Source organism: Salmo salar, chromosome 14, assembly GCF_965601325.2.
Source record: "Salmo salar chromosome 14, fSalSal1, whole genome shotgun sequence".
Classification (NCBI taxonomy): Eukaryota; Metazoa; Chordata; class Actinopteri; order Salmoniformes; family Salmonidae; genus Salmo; species Salmo salar.
Window position 1 is genome coordinate 103310833 of NC_138304.1, and position 27708 is coordinate 103338540.

Genomic DNA, 27708 nt, shown 5'->3' on the forward strand with positions numbered 1-27708 from the left:
CAGAAGAAGAGACTCTCCACTCCCCCCCTCAACAATAGTACAATGAGAGGTGAAACTTGCCATCTCCCTCCTCCCTCCCTCCCTCCCTCCCTCGATCCCTCACCTCCTCCATCTTCCTCCCTCCCCCCTCACCTCCTCCCTCCCTCCCTCCCTTCCTCCCTCCCTCACCTCCTCCCTCCCTCCCTCACCTCCTCCCTCCTCTATTTCTGCATGTCACACTGCAGCAATAGGACGATGGAGGGATCACTCTTGGCTGCCTCTTTGAACTCTTCCAGTGTGATCTCATCGTTGTGATCTTTATCCATCTTGGAGAAGATCTTGTCCACACGCTGCTGGGGAGTCAGCCCGTCCTCGTTCATACGCATCATTATCACAGTGCCAACCATCTTGTAGATTGCCTAGGAAACAGAGAGAGAGAGAGAGAGAGAGAGAGAGAGGTAAAGATGGAATGGGGGATTCGCTGGAGCAATATGCACACACAGTGAGTTATCATATAGACACACACACACACACAGTAAATGCACACACACGCACACACACACAAATGGACACACACACAAGCATACACACAAGTATGCAGACAAGCACACTCAAAGGCACACAGAAACACACAGAAACACGCATAAACACACAGAAACACACAGAAACACACAGAAACACACAGATACACACAGAAACACACAGAAACACACAGATACACACAGAAACACACAGAAACACACAGAAACACACAGAAACACACAGAAACACACAGATACACACAGAAACACACAGAAACACACAGAAACACACAGAAACACACAGAAACACACAGACCTCTATGATCTCCAGCATCTCCATGCGTGTGATCTTGCCGTCTCCGTCTAAGTCATACATGTTGAAGGCCCAGTTGAGTTTCTGCTCAAAGCTCCCCCTAGAGGTTGATGGAAAGAACTGTCAAATAGAAATATACAGGTGTGTTTGCGTGTGCGTGACTGAGTGAGCGAGTGAGTGCGTGTGTGCACACCGTCACACCTGACATCACCTGTGTTATGAAGCGTACCTCGAGGTGATTGACAGAGCACAGATAAACTCCCGGAAGTCGATGGTCCCGTCACCGTTCTTATCGAAGGTCCGGAAGGCGTGCTGGGCGAACTTAGACGCGTCGCCATACGGAAAGAACTTTAAAAAAAAAAGAAATGTAACATACTGTTGGTCACTGGAAGGCTATTCAAATAGATTGAGCAGTAGGGTTACTGAGAACATTACCGACAGAGTCCCAAATGGCACCCTATGGGCCGTGCGTGGGCAAAGATAGTGTACTACATAGGTAATAGAGGGCCATTTGGAACGCAGCTATGAATGGATGATGTTGCACATTCTAAACCCCCAAAAATCCCTCTACTCCAAATTATTTTCTTCCTTTAGATAGTTTGCTTTGAGTATGACAGCGGGAACGCTTTAGGAAGGCCATGTACCACTGTCCTCCATCCTTCTCTTGTCCCCCCCCCCCCCCAATTTACTGCTATTTCCTCTTCAACCCACTTGTCCCCCTCTCTCCCTACGAATAATCACCATCTGTTTCCTTCCTCATCCCTCCCTCACTCTCCTCCCTCTCTTCCTCACCTTGATATATATAGTGGTTGGAACTCTAGATTCAGAATGCTAGTGGGAAAATCTTTAAGTCCCTCCCTCCCTCCCTGCCTCCCTGCCTCCCTGCCTCCCTGCCTCCCTCCCTGCCTCCCTCCCTGCCTCCCTGCCTCCCTGCCTCCCTCCCTGCCTCCCTCCCTCCCTCACCTTCACATATAGTTGTTGGAACTCCTCTAGATTTAGTATACCAGTGGGACAGTCTTTGAGGAAGCCTTTGTACCACTGCTTGAGCTCAGCCTCGTTGAACTCAGTACTCTTGGTGAGGTCATCCAGAACCTCTGGTGCCAGCTTACTGTTTCCTTTCCCCATCACAAAGTCTCCTCCTTTCTGGAGGAAGAAACAAGAGACACAAGGACTCAAGCAATGATTAAACAATCAACGTTAATGCTTCCTTTTAGAGGATCCTTATTGCGTAAGTCATTACACTTAACAAGTATTGGAGTTAAACTGTAACCACTAACAGTGTAATAATACCATGTAATTGGTAGTAAATGCGGTCTGTAATTACAGAAGTTTAACAACGAATGCTTGTTATCGTGCTTTAAATACAAATGGGCAGGTTTCCACTAAATTCACCAGCTTATTGCATCCGATTCATTAACAACTGTGACAAAGGTTGGGATCCCTTGTGGATACGCTGTGTGTCTGAGAGATTATGCTGAATAGACTCTAATTACTTAACCATTAACGTGCACTGTTCAAAATATATCTCCGGTCAACATTGTTGCCCCCCAAAAATAAAGCGTACCGTCTGGGTTAACTTGGTTGAGCTTTACGAAAAACAGATCTAATACGAGAAATGCACTATTTCAAAGCATAGCACAGCTTCTGAAAGCACCATGCAAGTGATAAATAAACACACTAGTATACCACAGAGGACATGTAATGTTTCCCTAAGTACAATGTAGTTACCCGTACAGTAGGTGGCGGCATGCATCTTTAACGTCTGTTTGCGAACCGCCATTATACCAGAGAAGAAGAAGAAGAAGAATTTGTTGTTCTCAGCAGTTTTGAGTTGTGTCCTATCTGACAGTGAAATGTGGCTAGCAAGTGATAAATAAACGCACTAGTACACCAAAGAGGACATGTAATATCTGCAGAAATAAAACGTAATTACTAGCTGTTACAAAGGATATAGCAACTTCTATATAATTACTTCGACCTACTGCTCATTACCAAGAGACAATACCTACAGACAATAGATGAGCTTCGACTTTAGTCAACTTTATTTGCAACATGAAAAAATACTTTACAATTATTACAAAATAATTAGGATTTTTATTGTTAGATTGATAATTAGATTAGATTTTGGTTGTGGCGTTTTTGTGGCTGTTTTGTTTGTTTGCGTTGGCACCTTTCAACACCCCTCATTATCAAATGTAACGCAACCACTCACTTACACTACTGACTACACACACCATTGTTAATTGTATTTACTTTACTTCAGTTAAATAAATATATTTTGTTATTCTTTATCTCCATGTTGTCTCCCTTTTGTTACAAACTTTGAGCCGGTTCATGAAATATTTAATATAGATATAAAATACAAATAAGTATTCTACTGGTGACTCAAATCTGTAGCCTATAGAATGGTGAGTAGCATAGATAGTATAGCATGGTGAGTAGCATAGATAGTATAGCATGGTGAGTAGCATAGATAGTATAGACTAGTGAGTAGCATAGACAGTATAGCATGGTGAGTAGCCTAGATAGTATAGCATGGTGAGTAGCCTAGATAGTATAGACTAGTGAGTAGCATAGACAGTATAGCATGGTGAGTAGCCTAGATAGTATAGATTAGTGAGTAGCATAGATAGTATAGACTAGTGAGTAGCATAGATAGTATAGCATGGTGAGTAGGCTAGATAGTATAGACTAGTGAGTAGCCTAGATAGTATAGACTAGTGAGTAGCATAGATAGTATAGCATGGTGAGTAGCATAGATAGTATAGACTACTGAGTAGCATAGATAGTATAGACTAGTGAGTAGCATAGATAGTATAGACTAGTGAGTAGCATAGATAGTATAGACTAGTGAGTAGCATAGATAGTATAGACTAGTGAGTAGCCTAGATAGTATAGACTAGTGAGTAGCATAGACAGTATAGCATGGTGAGTAGCCTAGATAGTATAGATTAGTGAGTAGCATAGATAGTATAGACTAGTGAGTAGCATAGACAGTATAGCATGGTGAGTAGCCTAGATAGTATAGACTAGTGAGTAGCATAGATAGTATAGACTAGTGAGTAGCCTAGATAGTATAGCATGGTGAGTAGCATAGATAGTATAGCATGGTAAGTAGCATAGACAGTTTAACATGGTGAGTAGCATAGATAGTATAGACTAGTGAGTAGCCTAGATAGCTAATTTAGAAAAATGGGATTGTCTATTTCAAGTTACAATAGAAATCAACAGCTCTGTCTCTGTCTATAGTTCTATAGTTTCTCTGTCTATAGTTCTATAGTTTCTCTGTCTATAGTTCTATAGTTCTATAGTTTCTCTGTCTATAGTTCTATAGTTTCTCTGTCTATAGTTCTATAGTTTCTCTGTCTATAGTTCTATAGTTTCTCTGTCTATAGTTCTATAGTTTCTCTGTCTATAGTTCTATAGTTCTATAGTTTCTCTGTCTATAGTTCTATAGTTCTATAGTTTCTCTGTCTATAGTTCTATAGTTCCGTAGTTTCTCTGTCTATAGTTCTATAGTTCTATAGTTTCTCTGTCTATAGTTCTATAGTTCTATAGTTTCTCTGTCTATAGTTCTATAGTTCTATAGTTTCTCTGTCTATAGTTCTATAGTTCTATAGTTTCTCTGTCTACAGTTCTGTAGTTCTATAGTTTCTCTGTCTATAGTTCTATAGTTCTGTAGTTTCTCTGTCTATAGTTCTATAGTTCTGTAGTTTCTCTGTCTATAGTTCTATAGTTCTGTAGTTTCTCTGTCTATAGTTCTATAGTTCTGTAGTTTCTCTGTCTATAGTTCTATAGTTCTATCGTTTCTCTGTCTATAGTTCTATAGTTCTGTAGTTTCTCTGTCTATAGTTCTATAGTTCTGTAGTTTCTCTGTCTTCACATATTTCTTTCTTCCATGTTGGAGTCTGAGACCTTGTGGTAAAAATAATGTATGACAATTTAGACACTAAGTTACCCTATACTGGTTGTCATCATCATGTTGCTTTCTATAGGTTAGGCCTAGCTAGCTACCTAGTTAGTTCTTGTGTTATCCAGCTAGCTATAAAAGTGCATGCTAACAGCAAAGATTTTTATAACTACCCCAATATAGACCACCCCTTGTTATTTCCAAAGGGAAGCTAGCGAGTCAAATGGGCAGAGCCAAGCATGAGCTAGCAGGATGCTATTGGCACGTTCTAGCATGTATTTGCATATTTATGTTAGGCAACACCTAGTCTGAAGTGCGCATTTGCAAGTTCCATCTCGCTCCATACCATCCCACTGCCGGACACTGACCTTCCTCTCCCCACCATATTTGGCGGAAACTCCAACCTGATGCTTCTCATTTACACTTCCGTGGAAATATCTGGGCCTATGTGTGCTAATACTAATGAGTTAGTTAGTGTTTAACTCAATTGAAAAGGATCTAATATTCCTCAGAGTGTGTGTTGACACATGTAGCTAGCTAACGCTAACATGATGGGTGCTCTATTTGCATCACCTGCAATGAGGGACTTTTATTATGAAGGTGAACTGTAAATTACATTGTTGTGGCTAATCGTTTTTGTGGCTAGCTTCACCAAAGGTGAGCCCAGCTAGCTAGCTAGTTAGTTAGCGAGTAGCAACCATAGCATAGCTATTTTCCAGCTTTAGTTTAGGTAACTTAGCTAGCTAGCTAGTCAAGGTGAGAAAACTAACTAACTAGCTTGCTAGCTAATACAAACAAAACTCAAAAGATTGCATGGAAAGTCTATAGAACATGCTATGGTAACTAGTTAATTAACTAGTTAGCTAACTAGCTAGCATAGTTGGTAGGGCTAACAAAAGTGCCAGCTAACATTTTCTAACTACACTATATATACACAAATGTATGTGGACACCCCTTCAAATGAGTGGATTTGGCTATTTCAGCCAAACCAGTTGCTGACAGGAGTATTTTACATTTACATTTAAGTCATTTAGCAGACGCTCTTATCCAGAGCGACTTAATTGAGAACACAGTCATGCAATCTACATAAACAAACATGATGGTTTATATATATATATATATATTTATTGTGCCGTCTGGTTCATATAAGGAATGAAAAATGATTTATATTTTAACTTTTCATACTTCAGTATATTTAAAACCAAAAACGTTTAGACTTTTACTCAAGTAGTATTTTACTGGGTGACTTTCACTTTTACCGGAGTCATTTTCTATTAAGGTATGTTTACTTTTACTTAAGTATGCCAATTGGGTTGTCAGGATGGGTAATGTATTGTATAAGTACACATTAATTAAGAACCCCTTTAAGATAAAATGAACTAGCCAAATCCTGTGTAAGAACCTTTGTCACAGTTGTTAATGAATCGGATGCAGCTGAGATGAAGCGAAACAATAAGTTGTTGTATTTAGTGGAAACCTGCCCATTTGTAACAAGCATTTACTGTTACACTTCTGTAATTACAGACCGCAATTACTACCAGGTACGTTATGATGACATTGTAACTACGAGTCGTTACAGTTAACTACAATACATGTTACAGTGTAATTACACATGTAATTACACATGTAATAAGGACCCTCTTAAAAGAAAGTGTTACACAATCAACAGAGATTTTTTGGGGGCTATGCACGCAATCAGTTGATTGGTCGATCAATTGATCAATTAAGCGAGCATGCAATCGCCTCTGGAACACACACAAACAATCAAGATACAATCAAATTACAAATCAGATATTCGATCAAATGGAAATGAACCCATTCAAATAATCAGCTCAAGTCAAAGGAATAGAATGACTATTGGGAGGCAGGCATGTGCCTAGATAGGGCACTTCCTGTACAGAGCACCTACCCCCAGATAGGGCTCTTCCTGTACAGAGCACCTGTCCCTTTGCCCTCCCAGTCTATACAGTACCAGTCTATACAGTACCAGTCTATACAGTGCCCAGTCTATACAGTACCAGTCTATACAGTACCAGTCAAAGGTTGGACACACACACACACATCAAGGCATTTTCTTTATTTGTACTATTTTCTATACTGTAGAATAATAGTGAAGACATCAAAACGATGAAATAACACCTATGGAATCAGGTGAAGCTGGTTGGGAGAACGCCAAGAGTATGCAAAGCTTTCATCAAGGCAAAGGGTGGCTACTCTGAAGACTCTGAATAATAAAATATATTTTAATTTATTTAACACTTTTTTGGTTACTACATGATTCCATATGTGTTATTTCATAGTTTTGATGTCTTCACTATTATTCTAGAATGTAGAAAATAGTAAAAATAAAGAAAAACCCTGGAATGAGTAGGTGTTCTAAAACTTTTGACTGGTACTGTGTGTTTCAGTTTTTTTAAATTTTTTGGTGTTTGTTGTTCTTAACTTCAAGCCTTCGTTAAATGTGTGTTAAATATGTGTAATTTAATTAGCCATTAAGATATGGACATCTGATGCTTTTATGTAACTAAATAATCAAAGTCAAATTTCTCAACGAGTCTGCAACCATCTCTTTATCTGGTATTAGCTAGTCTAGTCTGTAGGGAGGACTACAACCATCTCATTATCTGGTATTGGCTAGTCTAGTCTGTAGGGAGGACTGCAACCATCTCATTATCTGGTATTGGCTAGTCTAGTCTGTAGGGAGGACTACAACCATCTCTTTATCTGGTATTGGCTAGTCTAGTCTGTAGGGAGGACTACAACCATCTCTTTATCTGGTATTGGCTAGTCTAAGTCTGTAGGGAGGTCTGCAACCATCTCATTATCTGGTATTGGCTAGTCTAGTCTGTAGGGAGGTCTGCAACCATCTCTTTATATGGTCTAGTCCGTACCTGTAGTGAATGTCCTAGTATACAGTCCCAGACTGACTACCCCATTATGATAGCCATGACACTTACACCAAGAGTCTCTCGTCTCTAGCTCTCTCTCTCTCTAGCTGTCCCTCAATCTAACTGTCCCTCTAACTAATTGTCTCTCTCTCTCTCTAACTGTCTCTCTCTCTAACTGTCTCTCTCTCTAACTGTCTCTCTCTTTCTCTCAGTTTGTATCTTTCTTTTGTCCATCTCTATCGGTATCTGTCATTATATCGGTTTATCTCATTATATCTCTCTCTCTCATTATATCGCTCTCTCTCTCGATCTCTCTCTCTCTCTCTTTCTCGATCCCTCTCTCGATCTCGATCCCTGTCTCTCTCTCTCTCTCTCGATCCCTGTCTCTCTCTCTCTCTCTCTCTCTCTCTCTTGATCTCTGACTCTCTTTGTAGCGGTTAAAGTTTGAATCCTCGAGCCGGCAAGGTGGGGGATTCTGCCTTTGATCACGGCAGTTTACCCCCAACAGCAACTGCTCCCCGGGTGCCGATGACGTGGATGTCGATTAGGCAACCTCTCGCACCTCTCTGATTCAGGGGGGTTGGATTAAGTGCAGAAGACACATTTCAGTTGTGCAACTGACAAGGTATCCACTTTGCCTTTTTTCTGTCTCAATCTCTCTGTCTCTCTAACTGTCTTGATCTCTCAGTCTCTCTCTCTTTACATTTACATTTACATTTAAGTCATTTAGCAGACGCTCTATGTCTCTCTCTCTGACTCTCACTCTTTCTCTCACTCTGTCTCGCTCTGTTTCAGTCTGTGTTTGTCTATTGCACACTTCTTTTCCATCCCTCCCCCTCATTCTTGATCCCACATTCTCTGTCCCTACCCCCTCCATCCCTCTTCTCCCTCCCTCTCCCCTTTCATTCTCACTGCTTCCAACATATAAGGAGGTCAGAGGCTGTGGCATGGATGACCTCCTACAGGAACTGAAGATGTTGTTATGTCCAAATGTTAATGTCTCTGTTAATGGCCAATTGTTAACATCCCTCACACACCCACCCACCCACACACACACACACACCCTCTCTGCATAGTGATGCATCTGCACTCCCCTGTGTAGTTAGATATATGTGTTTGCAGCGGGGCTGAATGTTGCAGATAATTGTATTTCCTGAGGAACTGCGCGGAGGCGAGCCAGCGTGTATGTGTTGCATTATAAACACACAAACAGATGAGGAGTGTCTGACAAAGTAAATAAACACAGAACTCGTGCTGGCAAGGCAGGGCTCTCTCTCTCTCTAACTGGAGGACTCATCCAGTCAGTCCTACAGACAGACAGCATGGAATCATCCAGTCAGTCCTACAGACAGACAGCATGGAATCATCCAGACAGTAATCCAGACAGAAAGCATGGAATCATCCAGACAGTAATCCAGACAGACAGCATGGAATCATCCAGACAGTCCTACAGACAGACAGCATGGAATCATCCAGTCAGTCCTACAGACAGACAGCATGGAATCATCCAGTCAGTCCTACAGACAGACAGCATGGAATCATCCAGACAGTCATTCAGACAGCATGGAATCATCCAGTCAGTCATCCAGACAGACAGCATGGAATCATCCAGTCAGTCATCCAGACAGAAAGCATGGAATCATCCAGTCAGTCATCCAGACAGAAAGCATGGAATCATCCAGACAGTCATCCAGACAGAAAGCATGGAATCATCCAGTCAGAAAGCATGGAATCATCCAGACAGTCATCCAGACAGAAAGCATGGAATCATCCAGAAAGCATGGAATCATCCAGACAGTCATCCAGACAGAAAGCATGGAATCATCCAGACAGCATGGAATCATCCAGTCAGTCATCCAGACTGAAAGCATAGAATCATCCAGTCAGTCATTCAGACAGACAGCAAGGAATCATCCAGTCAGTCATCCAGACAGAAAGCATGGAATCATCCAGATAGTCATCCAGAAAGAAAGCATGGAATCATCCAGTCAGTCATCCAGACAGAAAGCATGGAATCATCCAGTCAGTCATCCAGACAGAAAGCATGGAATCATCCATTCAGTCATCCAGTCAGAAAGCATGGAATCATCCATCCAGTCATCCAGACAGAAAGCATGGAATCATCCATTCAGTCATCCAGACAGCATGGAATTATTCAGTCAGTCATCCAGACAGAAAGCATGGAATCATCCATTCAGTCATCCAGACAGCATGGAATCATCCAGTCAGTCATCCAGACAGAAAGCATAGAATCATCCAGACAGTCATCCAGACATTATGGACTAGTGAAACTGAATTCTCTCTACTGAGACTGAGGCAGAGCATCTCTTCTACACAGCAAATCGTCAATTACACATGCTGTTCTCTTTTCAATGGACAGAGAGAGAGAGAGAGAGAGACACACAGAGAGCGAGAGAGAGACACAGAGAGCGATAGAGAGATACAGAGAGCGAGAGAGAGACACAGAGAGCGAGAGAGAGAGACACAGAGAGCGAGAGAGAGAGACACAGAGAGCGAGAGAGAGAGACACAGAGAGCGAGAGAGACACACAGAGAGCGAGAGAGAGACACAGAGAGCGAGAGAGACACAGAGAGCAAGAGAGAGAGAGAGAGAGACACAGAGAGCGAGAGAGAGACACAGAGAGCGAGAGAGAGACACAGAGAGAGCGAGAGCGAGACACAGAGAGAGCGAGAGAGAGACACAGAGAGAGCGAGAGAGAGACACAGAGAGAGCGAGAGAGAGACACAGAGAGCGAGAGAGAGACACAGAGAGAGCGAGAGAGAGAGCGAGAGCGAGAGCGAGAGCGAGAGACAGAGAGACACAGAGAGCGAGAGACAGAGAGACAGAGAGAGCGAGAGACAGAGAGACAGAGAGAGCGAGAGAGAGACACACAGAGAGAGCGAGAGAGAGACACACAGAGAGAGCGAGAGAGAGACACACAGAGAGAGCGAGAGAGAGACACAGAGAGAGCGAGAGAGAGACACACAGAGAGAGCGAGAGAGACACACAGAGAGAGCGAGAGAGAGACACACAGAGAGAGCGAGAGAGAGACACACAGAGAGCGAGAGAGAGACACAGAGAGCGAGAGAGAGAGTCACAGAGAGACACAGAGAGAGCGAGAGAGAGACACAGAGAGAGCGAGAGAGAGACACAGAGAGCGAGAGAGATACAGAGAGCGAGAGAGATACAGAGAGCGAGAGAGAGATACAGAGAGCGAGAGAGAGATACAGAGAGCGAGAGAGAGATACAGAGAGCGAGAGAGAGATACAGAGAGCGAGAGAGAGACACACAGAGAGAGCGAGAGAGAGAGACACAGAGAGCGAGAGAGAGACACACAGAGAGACACAGAGAGAGACACACAGAGAGAGCGAGAGAGAGACACAGAGAGCAAGAGAGAGAGAGAGACAGAGAGCGAGAGAGACACAGAGAGAGACACAGAGAGCGAGAGAGAGAGACACAGAGAGAGATACAGAGAGCGAGAGAGACACAGAGAGAGACACAGAGAGAGCGAGAGAGACACAGAGAGAGAGACACAGAGAGAGCGAGAGAGAGAGAGACACAGAGAGACACACAGAGAGAGACAGAGACACAGAGAGAGAGACACAGAGAGAGACACACAGAGAGAGATACAAAGACAGTATCAGAATGCAAAACCTACAGTGGGCACAACAGATCAATCAATATACCAGTCCAATACAGACCAACAGACAAACACATATATAGATCGATAACACTGTCACAAGTGATCATGATAATTAGTTGTTATAGGCAACCAGCAACAAGGCCACCCAAACCTTTACCAAGACCATATCCCAGAGTTCCAACAACAACACTTTGACAAGTACAATAACAGCAGTGCCAATGTAACGGCCGGTAGCTACACTATGTACTCAAAAGTATGTGGACACTGTAACGGTCTTCGTCGTCCTCGGATGAAGGGGAAGAGAAATCAGACCAAAATGCAGCGTGGTAAGTGTTCGTCATTTTAATGTTAAAACTGAACACTAATGCGACAAGCAAAACAAAAGAACAACCGAACAGTTCCGTCAGGTGCAAAACACTAAACAGAAAATAACTACCCACAAAACCAGAAAGGAAAACAGGCTGCCTAAGTATGGCTCCCAATCAGCGACAACGATATACAGCTGTCCCTGATTGAGAGCCATACCAGGCCGAAACAAAGAAATACCAAACATAGAAAAAGGGACATAGAATGCCCACCCCAACTCACGCCCTGACCAACCAAAATAGAGACATTAAAAGGATGTCTAAGGTCAGGGCGTGACAGACACCCCTTCAAATTTGTGGATTCGGCTATTTCGGCCACAACCGTTGCTGACGGGTGTATACAATCGAGAACACAGCCATGCAATCTCCATAGACAAACAATGGCAGTAGAAATGTCTTACTGAAGAGCTCAGTGACATTCAGTGTGGCACCGTCATAGGATGCCACCTTTCCAACAAGTAATTTCGTCTGCCCTGCTAAAGCTGCCCCCGGTCAACTGTAAGTGCTGTTATTGTGAAGTGGAAATGTCTAGGAGCAACAATGGCTCAGCCGTGAAGTGGTAGGCCACACAAGTTCACAGAACGGGACCGCCGAGTGCTGAAGCGTGTAATAATCATCAGTCCTCGGTTGCAACACTCACTACCAAGTTCCAAACTGCCTCTGGAAGCAATGACAGCACAATAACTATTCGTCGGGAGCTTCATGAAATTGGTTTCCATGGTCGAGCAGCCGCTCACAAGCCTAAAATTATGATGCACAATGTCAAGCGTCGCCTGGAGTGGTGTAAAGCTCGCCGCCATTCGACTCTGGAGCAGTGGAAAAGCCTTCTTTGGAATGATGAATCACGCTTAACCATCTGGCAGTCAGACGGACAAATCTGAGTTTGGCAGGTGTCAGGAGAACGCTACCTGCCCCAATGCATAGTGCCAACTGTAAAGTTTGGTGGAGGAGGAATAATGGTCTGGGGTCGGTTTTTCATTGTTTGGGCTAGGCCCCTTAGTTCCAGTGATGGGAAATATTAACGCTACAGCATACAATGACATTCTAGATTATTCTGTGCTTCCAACTTTGTGGCAAGAGTTTGAGGAAGGTCCTTTCCTGTTTCAGTATGACAATCCCCCGTGCACAAAGCGAGTTACACATACAGAAATGGTTGGTTGACATCGGTGTGGAAGAACTTGACTGGCCTGCACAGATCCCTGACCTAAACCCCATCAAACAGCTTTAGGATGAATTGGAATGCTGACTGCGAGCCAAGCCTAATCGCCCAACATCAGTGCCCGACCTAACTAATGTTCTTGTGGCTGAATGGAAGCAAGTCCCCGCAGCAATGTACCAACATCTAGTGGAAAGCCTTCCCAGAAGAGTGGAGGCTGTTATAGCAGCAAAGGGGGGACCAAATCCATATTAATACCCATGATTTTGGAATGAGATGTTCGGCGAGAAGGTGTCCACATACTTATGGCCATGTAGTGTAGTTATGTAAAACCCCCAAAATACCTTGACTGATACAACAACTTAGATGAGATCCATCAACATCAAGACTGGGAAAAAAAACAGAAACCTAAAGATTACTGGTGTGCTGGAGTTTCTTCTTTGTATAAACAATAACACATGAACACGGAACAAGAGAACCAGCAACAAATAACCCATGACTACACAAGGGAATTAATAACAAATAACCCATGACTACACTAGGGAATCAATAACAAATAACCCATGACTACACAAGGGAATTAATAACAAATAACCCATGACTACACTAGGGAATCAATAACAAATAACCCATGACTACACTAGGGAATCAATAACAAATAACCCATGACTACACTAGGGAATCAATAACAAATAACCCATGACTACACTAGGGAATCAATAACAAATAACTACACTAGGGAATCAATAACAAATAACCCATGACTACACTAGGGAATCAATAACAAATAACCCATGACTACACAAGGGAATCAATAACAAATAACCCATGACTACACTAGGGAATCAATAACAAATAACCCATGACTACACTAGGGAATCAATAACAAATAACCCATGACTACACAAGGGAATCAATAACAAATAACCCATGACTACACTAGGGAATCAATAACAAATAACCCATGACTACACTAGGGAATCAATAACAAATAACCCATGACTACACAAGGGAATCAATAACAAATAACCCATGACTACACTAGGGAATTAATAACAAATAACCCATGACTACACTAGGGAATCAATAACAAATAACCCATGACTACACTAGGGAATCAATAACAAATAACCCATGACTACACAAGGGAATCAATAACAAATAACCCATGACTACACTAGGGAATCAATAACAAATAACCCATGACTACACTAGGGAATCAATAACAAATAACCCATGACTACACAAGGGAATCAATAACAAATAACCCATGACTACACTAGGGAATTAATAACAAATAACCCATGACTACACTAGGGAATCAATAACAAATAACCCATGACTACACAAGGGAATCAATAACAAATAACCCATGACTACACTAGGGAATCAATAACAAATAACCCATGACTACACTAGGGAATCAATAACAAATAACCCATGACTACACTAGGGAATCAATAACAAATAACCCATGACTACACTAGGGAATTAATAACAAATAACCCATGACTACACTAGGGAATCAATAATCCCTGACTAGGGAACTAGGGAATCAGTAACCCAGGACTAGGGAACTAATAACCCATGACTAGGGAACTAGGAAACTGTAACGGCTGTCGTAATGAGGGGACCAAGGTGCAGCGTGTTGAGTGCTCATGATTTTATTCCACTATGAAACACTTGAACAAAAGAACAAAAACGAAAACAAGCCAACAGTTCTGTCAGGTACAGAAAACAAAACAGAAAACAACTACCCACAAACACAGGTGGGAAAAGGCTGCCTAAGTATGATTCCTAATCAGAGACAACGATAGACAGCTGCCTCTGATTAGGAACCATACTTGGCCCAAAACAAAGAAATACAAAACATAGAATGCCCACCCCACACCCTGACCTAACAAAATAGAGAAATAAACCGTCTCTCTCAGGTCAGGACGTGACAGAAACTAATAATAAAATCACCCATGACTAGGGAAGTAGGGAACCAAAAACCAATAACCCATGACCAAGTCTCTTCTTATTATTATTGGTGTCCTTTAGTAGTGGTTTCTTTGCAGCAATTCGACCATGAAGGCCTGATTCACACAGTCTCTTCTGAACAGTTGATGTTGAGATGTGTCTGTTACTTGAGCTCTGAGAAGCATTTATTTGGGGTGCAATATCTGAGGCTGTTAACTCTAATGAACTTATCCTCTGCAACAGAGGTAACTCTGGGTCTTCCATTCCTGTGGCGATCCTCATGAGAGACAGTTTCATCATAGCGCTTGATGGTTATTGGGACTGAAACTTGAAAAGTTATTGAAATGTTCAATATTGACTGACCATCATGTCTTAAAGTACTGATGGACTGTCGTTTCTCTTTGCTTATTTGAACTGTTCTTGCCACAATATGGACTTGGTCTTTTACCAAATAGGGCTATCTTCTGTATACCACCTTTACCTTGTCACAACACAACGGATTGGCTCAAACACATTAAGAAGGAAAGACATTGAACAAATTAACTTTCAAGAAGGCACACCTGTTAAATGAAATGAATTCCAGGTGACTACATCATGAAGTTGGTTGAGAGAATGCCAAGAGTGTGCAAAGCTGTCATCAAAGCAAACCATGGCTATTTGAAGAATCTCAAATATTTGTTTAACACTTTTATGGTAACTGTATGATTCCATATGTGTATTTCATAGATTTGATGTATTCCCTACTATTTATTATACAACGTGGAAAATAGTACAAACAAAGGTCAACCCTTGAATGAGTAGGTGTTCTAAAACTTTAGACCGGTAGTGTATAACCCATGACAAGAGACAGGTCTCTCTCTCTGTTAGAACAGGTCTCTCTCTCTGTTGTTAGAACAGGTCTCTCTCTGTTAGAACAGGTCTCTCTCTCTCTGTTGTTAGAACAGGTCTCTCTCTCTCTGTTGTTAGAACAGGTCTCTCTCTGTTAGAACAGGTCTCTCTCTGTTGTTAGAACAGGTCTCTCTCTGTTGTTAGAACAGGTCTCTCTCTCTGTTAGAACAGGTCTCTCTCTCTGTTAGAACTGGTCTCTCTCTCTGTTGTTAGAACAGGTCTCTCTCTCTGTTAGAACAGGTCTCTCTCTCTGTTAGAACAGGTCTCTCTCTCTCTGTTAGAACAGGTCTCTCTCTGTTAGAACAGGTCTCTCTCTCTGTTAGAACAGGTCTCTCTCTCTCTGTTAGAACAGGTCTCTCTCTCTCTCTGTTGTTAGAACAGGTCTCTCTCTCTGTTGTTAGAACAGGTCTCTCTCTCTGTTAGAACAGGTCTCTCTCTCTGTTGTTAGACCAGGTCTCTCTCTCTGTTAGAACAGGTCTCTCTCTGTTAGAACTGGTCTCTCTCTCTGTTGTTAGAACAGGTCTCTCTCTCTGTTAGAACAGGTCTCTCTCTGTTAGAACAGGTCTCTCTCTCTCTGTTAGAACAGGTCTCTCTCTCTCTGTTAGAACAGGTCTCTCTCTCTCTCTGTTAGAACAGGTCTCTCTCTCCCACCAGGCTGATGTAAGTGTTTATTCTCCTTCCTCCTCTTTCAGAGAGAGAGAGAGAGAGAGAGAGAGAGAGAGGAAGTATGCATCGCTATAGAAACAGAGCCCACCTCAGCGACGGTTCAAACAATCTAATTTAAGATCACCCTGCATGTAGAGCCTGAGGACATACACAGGGGACGGACAGCGCAGGGAGGGTGTGTGTGTGTGTGTGTGTGTGTGTGTCTCTCTGTCTGAGATATGTCTCCACAGGTTGCTCTATGGTAGCTAAGGGTGGCTAACATCTCACAACAATTTATCTGTCCATACAATTGTTTCATATTATTTATGTTTTTAATTATGACTTATTTTGTGTGTGTCCCAAACGGCACCCTATTCCCTATATAGAGCACTACTTACGACCAGAGCCCTATGTGTAGTAGTGCAGTATATAGGGAAGAGGGTCCCATTTGGGACAAAACCCTTATGTCCACTAATTCGCCGGAGAGTGTTTCAGAGATGCCATGTAATTATAGCCATTATAGTAAAACAATCATAATTATAGTAAAACACTCATAATTAAAGTAAAACACTCATAATTAAAGTAAAACACTCATGCTAACAACTCGTTATCAGAGAACTACATTTGCCCGAAAAGCACCCCACACTATATCACTGTCTTATAAACAGCAGTTCCCCCTAGTTAACTAGCCAGCTGTGTTCCTTTCCAAATCATGTCTAATCACTTGAATTTACCAAAGGTGGACTCCAATCAAGTTGTAGAAACTCCTCAAGGATGATCAACGGAAACAGGATGCACCTGAGCTCAATTTAGAGTTTCATAGCAAAGGGTCTGAATACTTACGTAAATATTATATTTCCGTTTTTTTAATTAATTGTAATACATTTTCATTTAAAAAAAATAAAAACCTTGCTTTGTCATTATGGGGTATTGTGATGTCATTATGGGGTATTGTGATGTCATTATGGGGTATTGTGATGTCATTATGGGGTAGTGTGTGTAGATCGATGAGGATTCTGTTAATTCCATTCATTTTAGAATAAGGCTGTAACGTAACAACACGAGGAAAAAGTCAAGGGCCAGGGTTAACATTTGGAACTATGCCTATTTTGTCAAGTGGCACCACAGCCAGCATCACACTCCTGGCAACTAAACACACACCAGCCAGCATCACACACCTGACAACTAAACACACACCAGACAGCATCACACAACAGGGAACTAAACACACACCAGCCAGCATCACACACCTGGGAACTAAACACACACCAGCCAGCATCACACACCTGGCAACTAAACACACCTGGCAACTAAACTCACCTGGAAACTAAACCCACCTGGCAACTAAATACACCTGGCAACTAAACACACACCTGGCAACTAAATATACCTGGCAACTAAATACACCTGGCAACTGAACACCCACCTGGCAAAATAAACATACCTTGCAACCAAACACACCTGGCAACCAAACACACCTGGCAACCAAACACACCTGGCAACTAAACACACCTGGCAACTAAAGACACCTGGCAACTAAAGACACCTGGCAACTAAAGACACCTGGCAACTAAACCGACCTGTCAACTAAACCCACCTGTCAACTAAACCCTCCTGTCAACTAAATTCACCTGTCAACTAAACCCACCTGTCAACTAAACCCACCTGTCAACTAAACCTACCTGTCAACTAAACCCACCTGGCAACTAAACACACCGGACAACTAAACACACACCAGACAACTAAACAGACCTGGCAACTAAACACACCTGGCAACTAAAGACACCTGGCAACTAAACAGACCTGGCAACTAAATACAGCTGGCAACTAAATACACCTGGCAACTAAATACACCTGGCAACTAAACACACCTGGCAGCTATTTACCTGGCAACTAAATACACCTGGCAACTAAACACACCTGGCAACTAAACATGCCTGGCAACTAAACATACCTGGCAACTAAACCCACCTGGCAACTAAATACAGCTGGCAACTAAACCCCACCTGGCAACTAAACACACCAGGCAACTAAATACACCTGGCAACTAAAATTACCTGGCAACTAAACTTACCTGGCAACCAAACACACCTGGCAACTAAACACACCTGTCAACTAAACTTACCTGGCAACTAAACACACCAGACAACTAAACAGACCTGGCAACGAAATACACCTGGCAACTAAATACACCTGGCAACTAAACACACCTGGCAACTAAATACAGCTGGCAACTAAAAACACCTGGCAACTAAATACACCAGACAACTAAACACACCTGGCAACTAAAGACACCTGGCAACTAAATACACCTGGCAACTAAATACACCTGGCAACTAAACACACCTGGCAACTAAACACACCTGGCAACTAAACATACCTGTCAACTAAACTTACCTGGCAACTAAACACACCAGACAACTAAACAGACCTGGCAACGAAATACACCTGGCAACTAAATACACCTGGCAACTAAACACACCTGGCAACTAAATACAGCTGGCAACTAAAAACACCTGGCAACTAAATACAGCTGGCAACTAAACACACATGGCAACTATTATACCTGGCAACTAAACACACCAGGCAACTAAACACACCTGGCAACTAAACACACATGGCAACTAAACACACCTTGCAACTAAATACACCTGGCAACTAAATACAGCTGGCAACTAAACACACCAGGCAACTAAACCTACCTGGCAACTAAACACACCTGGCAACTAAACACACCAGGCAACTAAACACACCTGGCAACTAAACACACCTGGCAACTAAACTTACCTGGCAACTAAATACAGCTGGCAACTAAACACACACCAGACAACTAAACACACACCAGACAACTAAACACACCAGGCAACTAAACATACACCAGGCAACTAAACATACCTGGCAACTAAACACCCCTGGCAACTAAATATACCTGGAAACTAAACACACCTGGAAACTAAACACACACCAGACAACTAAACTATCTGGCAACTAAACTACCTGGCAACTAAAGAGACCTGGCAACTAAACTACCTGGCAACTAAACATACCTGGCAACTAAACACACACCAGACAACTAAACCTACCTGGCAACTAAACACACACCAGACAACTAAACACACACCAGACAACTAAACACACCTGGCAACTAAATACACCTGGCAACTAAACACACACCAGGCAACTAAATACACCAGGCAACTAAACACACCTGGCAACTAAATATTCCTGGCAACTAAACACACCTGGAAACTAAACACACACCAGGCAACTAAACATACCTGGCAACTAAACATCCCTGGCAACTAAATACACCTGGCAACTAAACACACCTGGCAACTAAACACACCTGGAAACTAAACACACACCAGACAACTAAACTACCTGGCAACTAAACACACCAGACAACTAAACACACCTGGCAACTAAATACACCTGGCAACTAAACACACCTGGCAACTAAATACACCTGGCAACTAAACACACCAGGCAACTAAACACACCAGGCAACTAAACACACCTGGCAACTAAATACACCTGGCAACTAAACTTACCTGGCAACCAAACACACCTGGCAACTAAACACACCTGGAAAGTGCTCCCATGATGACACTGAACTCTGTTACTTCAACACTCATAGACACAGCACACACACATAGCATGGGCACTTACGGACACACACACACACACACACACACACACACACACACACACACACACACACACACACACACACACACACACACACACACACACACACACACACACATAGCATGGGCACGCACAGACACACACATAGCATGGGCACGCACGAACACACACACACGTACCATGGGCACGAGCAGACAGAACACACGTACCATGGGCACGTACAGACCCAAACACACGTCTTTCTGTGAAATAAACCATGTGGCAAGAGTGAATCAATCAGCCACAAACACAGCACCCGCAAACACACACACACACACACACACACACACACACACACACACACACACACACACACACACACACACACACACACACACACACACACACACACACACACACATCTAGAATGTCATCGTATGCTGTAGAGTTGATTTCCCGCCACTGGAACTAAGGGGCCCAGCCTGAACCATGAAAAACAGCCCCATACCGTTATTCAATGCTGTCATCAAGGCAAAGGGTGGCTAATTTGAAGAATCTAAAATCTAAAATGTCTTGATTTGTTTAACACTTTTTTGGTTACTACATGATTCCATATCTGTTATTTCCTGGTTTTGATGTCTTCACTATTATTCTACAATGTAGAAAATAGTAAAAATGAAGAAAAACCCTTGAATGAATAGGTGTTCTAAAACTTTTGACTGGTACTGTACATATAGATAGTGTGTATATATAGTGTATATATATAGTGTGTATATATAGTGTATATATATAGTGTATATATAGTGTGTACATGTAGTGTGTATATATAGTGTATATATAGTGTGTATATATACACAGTGTGTATATGTAGTGTATATATATAGTGTGTATATATAGTGTATACATATAGTGTGTATACGTAGTGTATATATATATATATATATATATATATATATATATATATATATATATATATATATATATAGTATGTATATATAGTGTGCATATATAGTGTGTATACATAGTGTGTATATATAGTGTGTATATATAGTGTGCATATATATAGTTTGTATGATGGCAATTTGCATATACTCCAGAATGTTATGAAGAGTGATCGGAAGAATTGCAATTAATTGCAAAGTCCCTCTTTGCCATGCAAATGAACTGAATCCCCCAAAAACAATTCCACTGCATTTCAGCCCTGCCACACAAGGACCAGCTGACATCATGTCAGTGATTCTCTCGTTAACACAGGTGTGAGTGTTGATGAGGACAAGGCTGGAGATCACTCTGTCATGCTGATTGAGTTCGAATAACAGACTGGAAGCTTCAAAAGGAGGGTGGTGCTTGGAATTATTGTTCTTCCTCTGTCAACCATGGTTACCTGCAAGGAAACACGTGCCGTCATCATTGCTTTGCATAAAAAGGGCTTCACAGGCAAGGATATTGCTGCCAGTAAGATTGCACCTAAATCAACCATTTATCGGATCATCAAGAACTTCAAGGATAGCGGTTGATTTGTTGTGAAGAAGGCTTCAGGGCGCCCAAGAAAGTCCAGCAAGCGCCAGGTCCGTCTCCCAAAGTTGATTCAGCTGCGGGATCGGGGCACCACCAGTACAGAGATTGCTTTGGAATGGCAGCAGGCAGGTGTGAGTGTATCTGCATGCACAGTGAGGTGAAGGCTTTTGGAGGATGGCCTGGTGTCAAGAAGGGCAAAAAAGAAGCCTCTTCTCTCCAGGAAAAACATCAGGGCCAGACTGATATTCTGCAAAAGGTACAGGGATTGGGCTGCTGAGGACTGGGGTAAAGTCATTTTCTCTGATGAATCCCCTTTCCGATTGTTTGGACATCCGGAAAAAAGCTTGCCCGGAGAAGACAAGGTGAGCGCTACCATCAGTCCTGTGTCATGCCAACAGTAAAGCATCCTGAGACCATTCATGTGTGGGGTTGCTTCTCAGCCAAGGGAGTGGGCTCACTCACAATTTTGCCTATGAACACAGCCATGAATAAAGAATGGTACCAACACATCCTCCGAGAGCAACTTCTCCCAACCATCCAGGAACAGTTTGGTGACGAACAATGCCTTTTCAAGCATGATGGAGCACCATGCCTTAAGGCAAAAGTGATAACTAAGTGGCTCGGGGAAGAAAACATCGATATTTTGGGACCGTAGCCAGGAAACTCCCCGGACCTTAATCCCATTGAGAACTTGTGGTCAATCCTCAAGAGACGGGTGGACAAACAAATTCTGAAAAACTCCAAGCATTAATTATGCAAGAATGGGCTGCCATCAGTCAAGATGTGGCCCAGAAGTTAATTGACAGCATGCCAGGTCGGATTGCAGAGGTCTTGAAAAAGAACTTCATGTAATTGTCAATAAAAGCCTTTGACACTTATGAAATGCTTGTAATTATACTTCAGTATTCCATAGTAACATCTGACAAGCAGCAAACTTTGTTGAAATTAATATTTGTGTCATTCTAAAAACTTTTGGCCATGACTGTATATACAGTGTAATATATATAAATATATATACACACTATATATACACACTATATATATATATATATATATATATATATATATATATATGTGTGTATATATAGTGTATATATATGTATAGTATATATAGTGTGTATATACAGTGTATATATATATAGTGTATTTAAAGTGTGCATATATAGTGTGAATATATAGTGAATATATAGTGTACATATATAGTGGGTATATATATATAGTGTGAATATATACTATATATAGTTTGTATATATAGTATATATAAATAGTGTGTATACAGTATATATATAGTGTATATATAGTGTGTATATATAGTGAATATATATATATATAGTGTCTATATAGAGTGTGCATATATAGTTTGTATGTATAGTGTATATATAGTTTGTGTGTGTATACATACTATATATAGTGTATATATATAGCGTGTATATATAGTGTATATTATATATATATATATATATATAGGTATAGTGTGTATAATTGTATATATAAATATAGTGTATATATAGAGAGTGTAAATATAGTGTGCATATATAGTGTGTATACATAGTGTATATATATATAGTGTATATATAGTGTATATATAGTATATATAGTGTATATATATATAAATAGTGTGTATATACAGTGTGTATATATAGTGAGTATATAGTGTATATATAGTGTGTGTATATAGTGTGCATATATATATAGTGTGTTTATATAGTGTGTCTATATCGTGAGTATATATATAGTATGTGTGTGTACATAGTGTGTATATAGGGTGTATATAGTGTATATATGGTGCATATATGGTGTATATATATTGCATATTTGGTGTATATATAGTGTATATAAAGTGTGTAGATTGTGTGTTTATAGTGTGTATATAGTGCGCATATAGTGTGTATATAGTGTGTGTATATATATATATATATATATAGTGTACAAATATGTATATATATATAGAGTGTATATAGGGTGTGTATATATAGTGAGTATATAGTGTATATATAGCGTGTGTATATAGTGTGCATATATATATAGTGTGTTTATATAGTGTGTCTATATCGTGAGTATATATATAGTATATATATATATATATATATATATATATATATATATATAGTGTATACATAGTGTATGTATATAGTGTGTATATAGGGTGTATATAGTGTATATATGGTGCATATATGGTGTATATATATTGCATATTTGGTGTATATATAGTGTATATAAAGTGAGTAGATTGTGTGTATATAGTGTGTATATAGTGCACACACATATATATTTATATATATATATATATATATATAGTGTACAAATATGTATATATATATAGAGTGTATATAGTGTGTATATAGGGTATATGTGGTGTATATAAAGTGTATATATAGTGTGTATATAGTGTGTATATAATGTGTATATTATGCAAATATAGTGTGTATATTGTGTGTATATAGTTTATATATAGTGTATATTGTGTGTATATAGTGAATATATAGTGTGTATATAATGTATATATAGTGTGTATATAGTGTGCATATAATGTCTATATAGAGTATGTTTAGTGTGTATATTGTGTGTATATAGTGCGTATATAGTGTATATTTCGTTTCTATATAGTGTGTATGCAGGGTATATATAGTGCATATATAGTTTATATATACTTTGTATATAGTGTATTTATAGTGTGTATATAGTGTATATATTGTGCATATAGTGCGTATATAGTGTATATATAGTGTGTATATATATAGTATATATGTATAGTGTATATATAGTGTGTATATAGTGTGTATAAAGTATGTATATAGAGTGTATATATCGTGTTTATATATTGTGTATATATATAGTGTATATATACTTTGTATATTTAGTGTGTATATAGTGTATATGGTGCGTATATAGCTTGTATATTATGTGTATATATTTTTTATATAGTGTATATATATATAGTGTGTATATAGTGTGTATATAGTGCGTATATAGTGTGTATATAGTGTATATATAGTGCATATATAGTTTATATTTAGTGTGTATATAGTGCATATATAGTGTGTATATAGTGTGTATATAGTGCATATATAGTTTATATTTAGTGTGTATATAGTGTATATATATAGTGTGTATATAGTGTGTATATAGTGCATATATAGTGTGTATATAGTGCATATATAGTTTATATTTAGTGTGTATATAGTGTATATATATAGTGTGTATATAGTGTATATATAGTTTATATTTAGTGTGTATATAGTGTATATATAGTTTATATTTAGTGTGTAGAGTTTATATTTAGTGTGTATATAGTGTATATATATAGTGTGTATATAGTGTATATATAGTTTATATTTAGTGTGTATATAGTGCATATATAGTTTATATTTAGTGTATATATAGTTTATATATATAGTGTGTATATAGTGTATATATATATTGTGTATATAGTGTGTATATAGTGCATATATAGTGTGTATATAGTGCATATATAGTTTATATTTAGTGTGTATATAGTGTATATATATAGTGTGTATATAGTGTATATATAGTTTATATTTAGTGTGTATATAGTGTATATATAGTTTATATTTAGTGTGTAGAGTTTATATTTAGTGTGTATATAGTGTATATATAGTTTATATTTAGTGTATATATAGTGTATATATATAGTGTGTATATAGTGTGTATATAGTGCATATATAGTTTATATTTAGTGTGTATATAGTGCATATATAGTGTGTATATAGTGCATATATAGTTTATATTTAGTGTGTTTATAGTGTATATATAGTTTATATTTAGTGTATATATAGTGTATATATATATAGTGCGTATATAGTGTGTATATACTGTATATATAGTTTATATTTAGTGTGTATATAGTGCATATATAGTTTATATTTAGTGTATATATAGTTTATATATATAGTGTGTATATATAGTATATATAGTGTGTACATGTAGTGTATATATAGTGTGTAGATAGTGTATATATATATATATATATATATATATATATATATATATATATATATACACTATATATATATATATATACACATAGTGTGTATATATAGTTTATAGATGTAGTGTACATATAGTGTGTAGATGTAGTGTATATATAGTGTGCATATATAGTATATATAGTGTGTAGATGTAGTGTATATATAGTGTGTATATATAGATGTAGTGTATATATAGTGTGTAGATGTAGTGTATATATAGTGTGCATATATAGTGTATATATAGTATATATAGTGTGTAGATGTAGTGTAAATATAGTGTATATATAGTGTGTATATATAGTGTTGTCTTGCCACTCCTATATAGGGCGTGACAATGACCTTATTAGGTCGCAAGACAGAACAAACAGGTCTGGGACCAGTCTAGGTCCCATTATTGATTGCTGTAAGTGAATGAGAGGTATGTTGTTTAAGCACGCCTAAAAAACTTAAAGGTGTCACACGCGTCATTGAATGGGGACCAAAACGCAGCGGATAAAGTGCTCATCTTCTTAATTTTATTAAAGATAAAACACTTAATCAAAATGAACAAACGACAAAAACAGTCCAGTAAGGTGCACAGACTATACTAGAAACAACCACCCACAAAACACAAGTGAAAACAAACCTCAACTAAATATGACCTCCAATTAGAGACAACAACCACCAGCTGCCTCTAATTGGAGGTCATTGCCAAAACTCACATAGAAATAGAAAAGCTAGATTAAACATAGAAATAGGAAAACTAGAACCTAAACCCACAATACCCAAACACACAAAACAAAACACCCCCCTGTCACGCCCTGACCAACTATAATGACAAATAACCCCTTTTACTGGTCAGGACATGACAAAAGGGGCAATCTACCCCTAAAAAAATGTCCATTAATCATAATACACATAATAAGTAACATTTCTTGTTGCTGCGTGATTATTTTCCTGCTGTAACAAAACGGCTCAAATTAAGATCCTACATCTGTATCTAGATTTATGTCCTCCGGATTCAAGAAGAATGAGACCGAGTTTAACGGTGAGCCTGTCAGTTAGCCTTAATTCTCTCACAGCATCCAGCATAGCTGACACAATGCTATTTTCCTGAATGTTGCCCAATTTTTTTCTCTGGCCTGCATTGAGTGCTATAATTCTGTATTTTTTATATTTTTCATGCGTATTCATGGGTATACCAATTGCAGACTCTCCCTTTAAGCAGGGTAACACAGCACAACTGTTTGGACCTGTTCTGGCTCTGGTCAGCCAAATCGCACCTGCCACCTGAGAACATTGTTTCTAGTGATAACTCAGTCTTTCATTGCGACCCAACAGAGAGGAGAGCAACCCACTACTGAGTACCCACTCCCGAGTACCCACTCCCAACAGTAACCCACAACTGAGTACCCACTCCCAACCCACTACTGAGTACCCACTCCCAACCCACTGCTGAGTACCCACTCCCAACAGTAGCCCACTACCGAGTACCCACTCCCAACAGTAACCCACCACTGAGTACCCACTCCCAACAGTAACCCACCACTGAGTACCCACTCCCAACAGTAACCCACTACTGAGTACCCACTCCCAACAGTAACCCACTACTGAGTACGCACTCCCAACCCACTACTTCGTACCCACTCCCAACAATAACCCACTACTTCGTACCCACTCCCAACCCACTACTGAGTACCCACTCCCAACAGTAACCCACTACCGAGTACCCACTCCCAACAGTAACCCACTACTGAGTACCCACTCCCAACCCACTACCGAGGATCCACTCCCAACAGTAACCCACTACTGAGTACCCACTCCCAACCCACTACTGAGTACCCACTCCCAACCCACTACCGAGTACCCACTCCCAACCCACTACTGAGTACCCACTCCCAACCCACTACCGAGTACCCACTCCCAACAGTAACCCACTACCGAGTACCCACTCCCAACAATAACACACTACTGAGTACCCACTCCCAACCCACTACTGAGTACCCACTCCCAACAATAACCCACTACTGAGTACCCACTCCCAACCCACTACTGAGTACCCACTCCCAACAGTAACCCACTACTGAGTACCCACTCCCAACAATAACCCACTACTGAGTACCCACTCCCAACCATAACCCACTACTGAGTACCCACTCCCAACAGTAACCCACTACTGAGTACCCACTCCCAACCCACTACTGAGTACCCACTCCCAACAGTAACCCACTACCGAGTACCCACTCCCAACAGTAACCCACTACCGAGTACCCACTCCCAACAGTAACCCACTACCGAATACCCACTCCCAACAGTAACCCGCTA

The 27708-nt window shown here is 40.2% G+C and overlaps 1 protein-coding gene across 1 annotated transcript in view; it reads right to left on the reverse strand.

The window, feature by feature from the left end:
- Positions 1 to 200: 200 nt before the first annotated feature.
- The window catches only part of LOC106570705 (hippocalcin-like protein 4), a 31627-nt gene continuing 4119 nt past the window's right edge, over positions 201 to 27708 (reverse strand). Inside the window, exons 2-5 of the mRNA XM_014143179.3 lie at positions 1777 to 1956; positions 1043 to 1161; positions 817 to 913; positions 201 to 398 (exon numbers count right to left, since the gene is read on the reverse strand). Coding sequence (XP_013998654.1) covers positions 201 to 398; positions 817 to 913; positions 1043 to 1161; positions 1777 to 1938 — 576 coding nt within the window. The 5' untranslated portion in view covers positions 1939 to 1956. The remainder of the gene's footprint in view (positions 399 to 816; positions 914 to 1042; positions 1162 to 1776; positions 1957 to 27708) is intronic.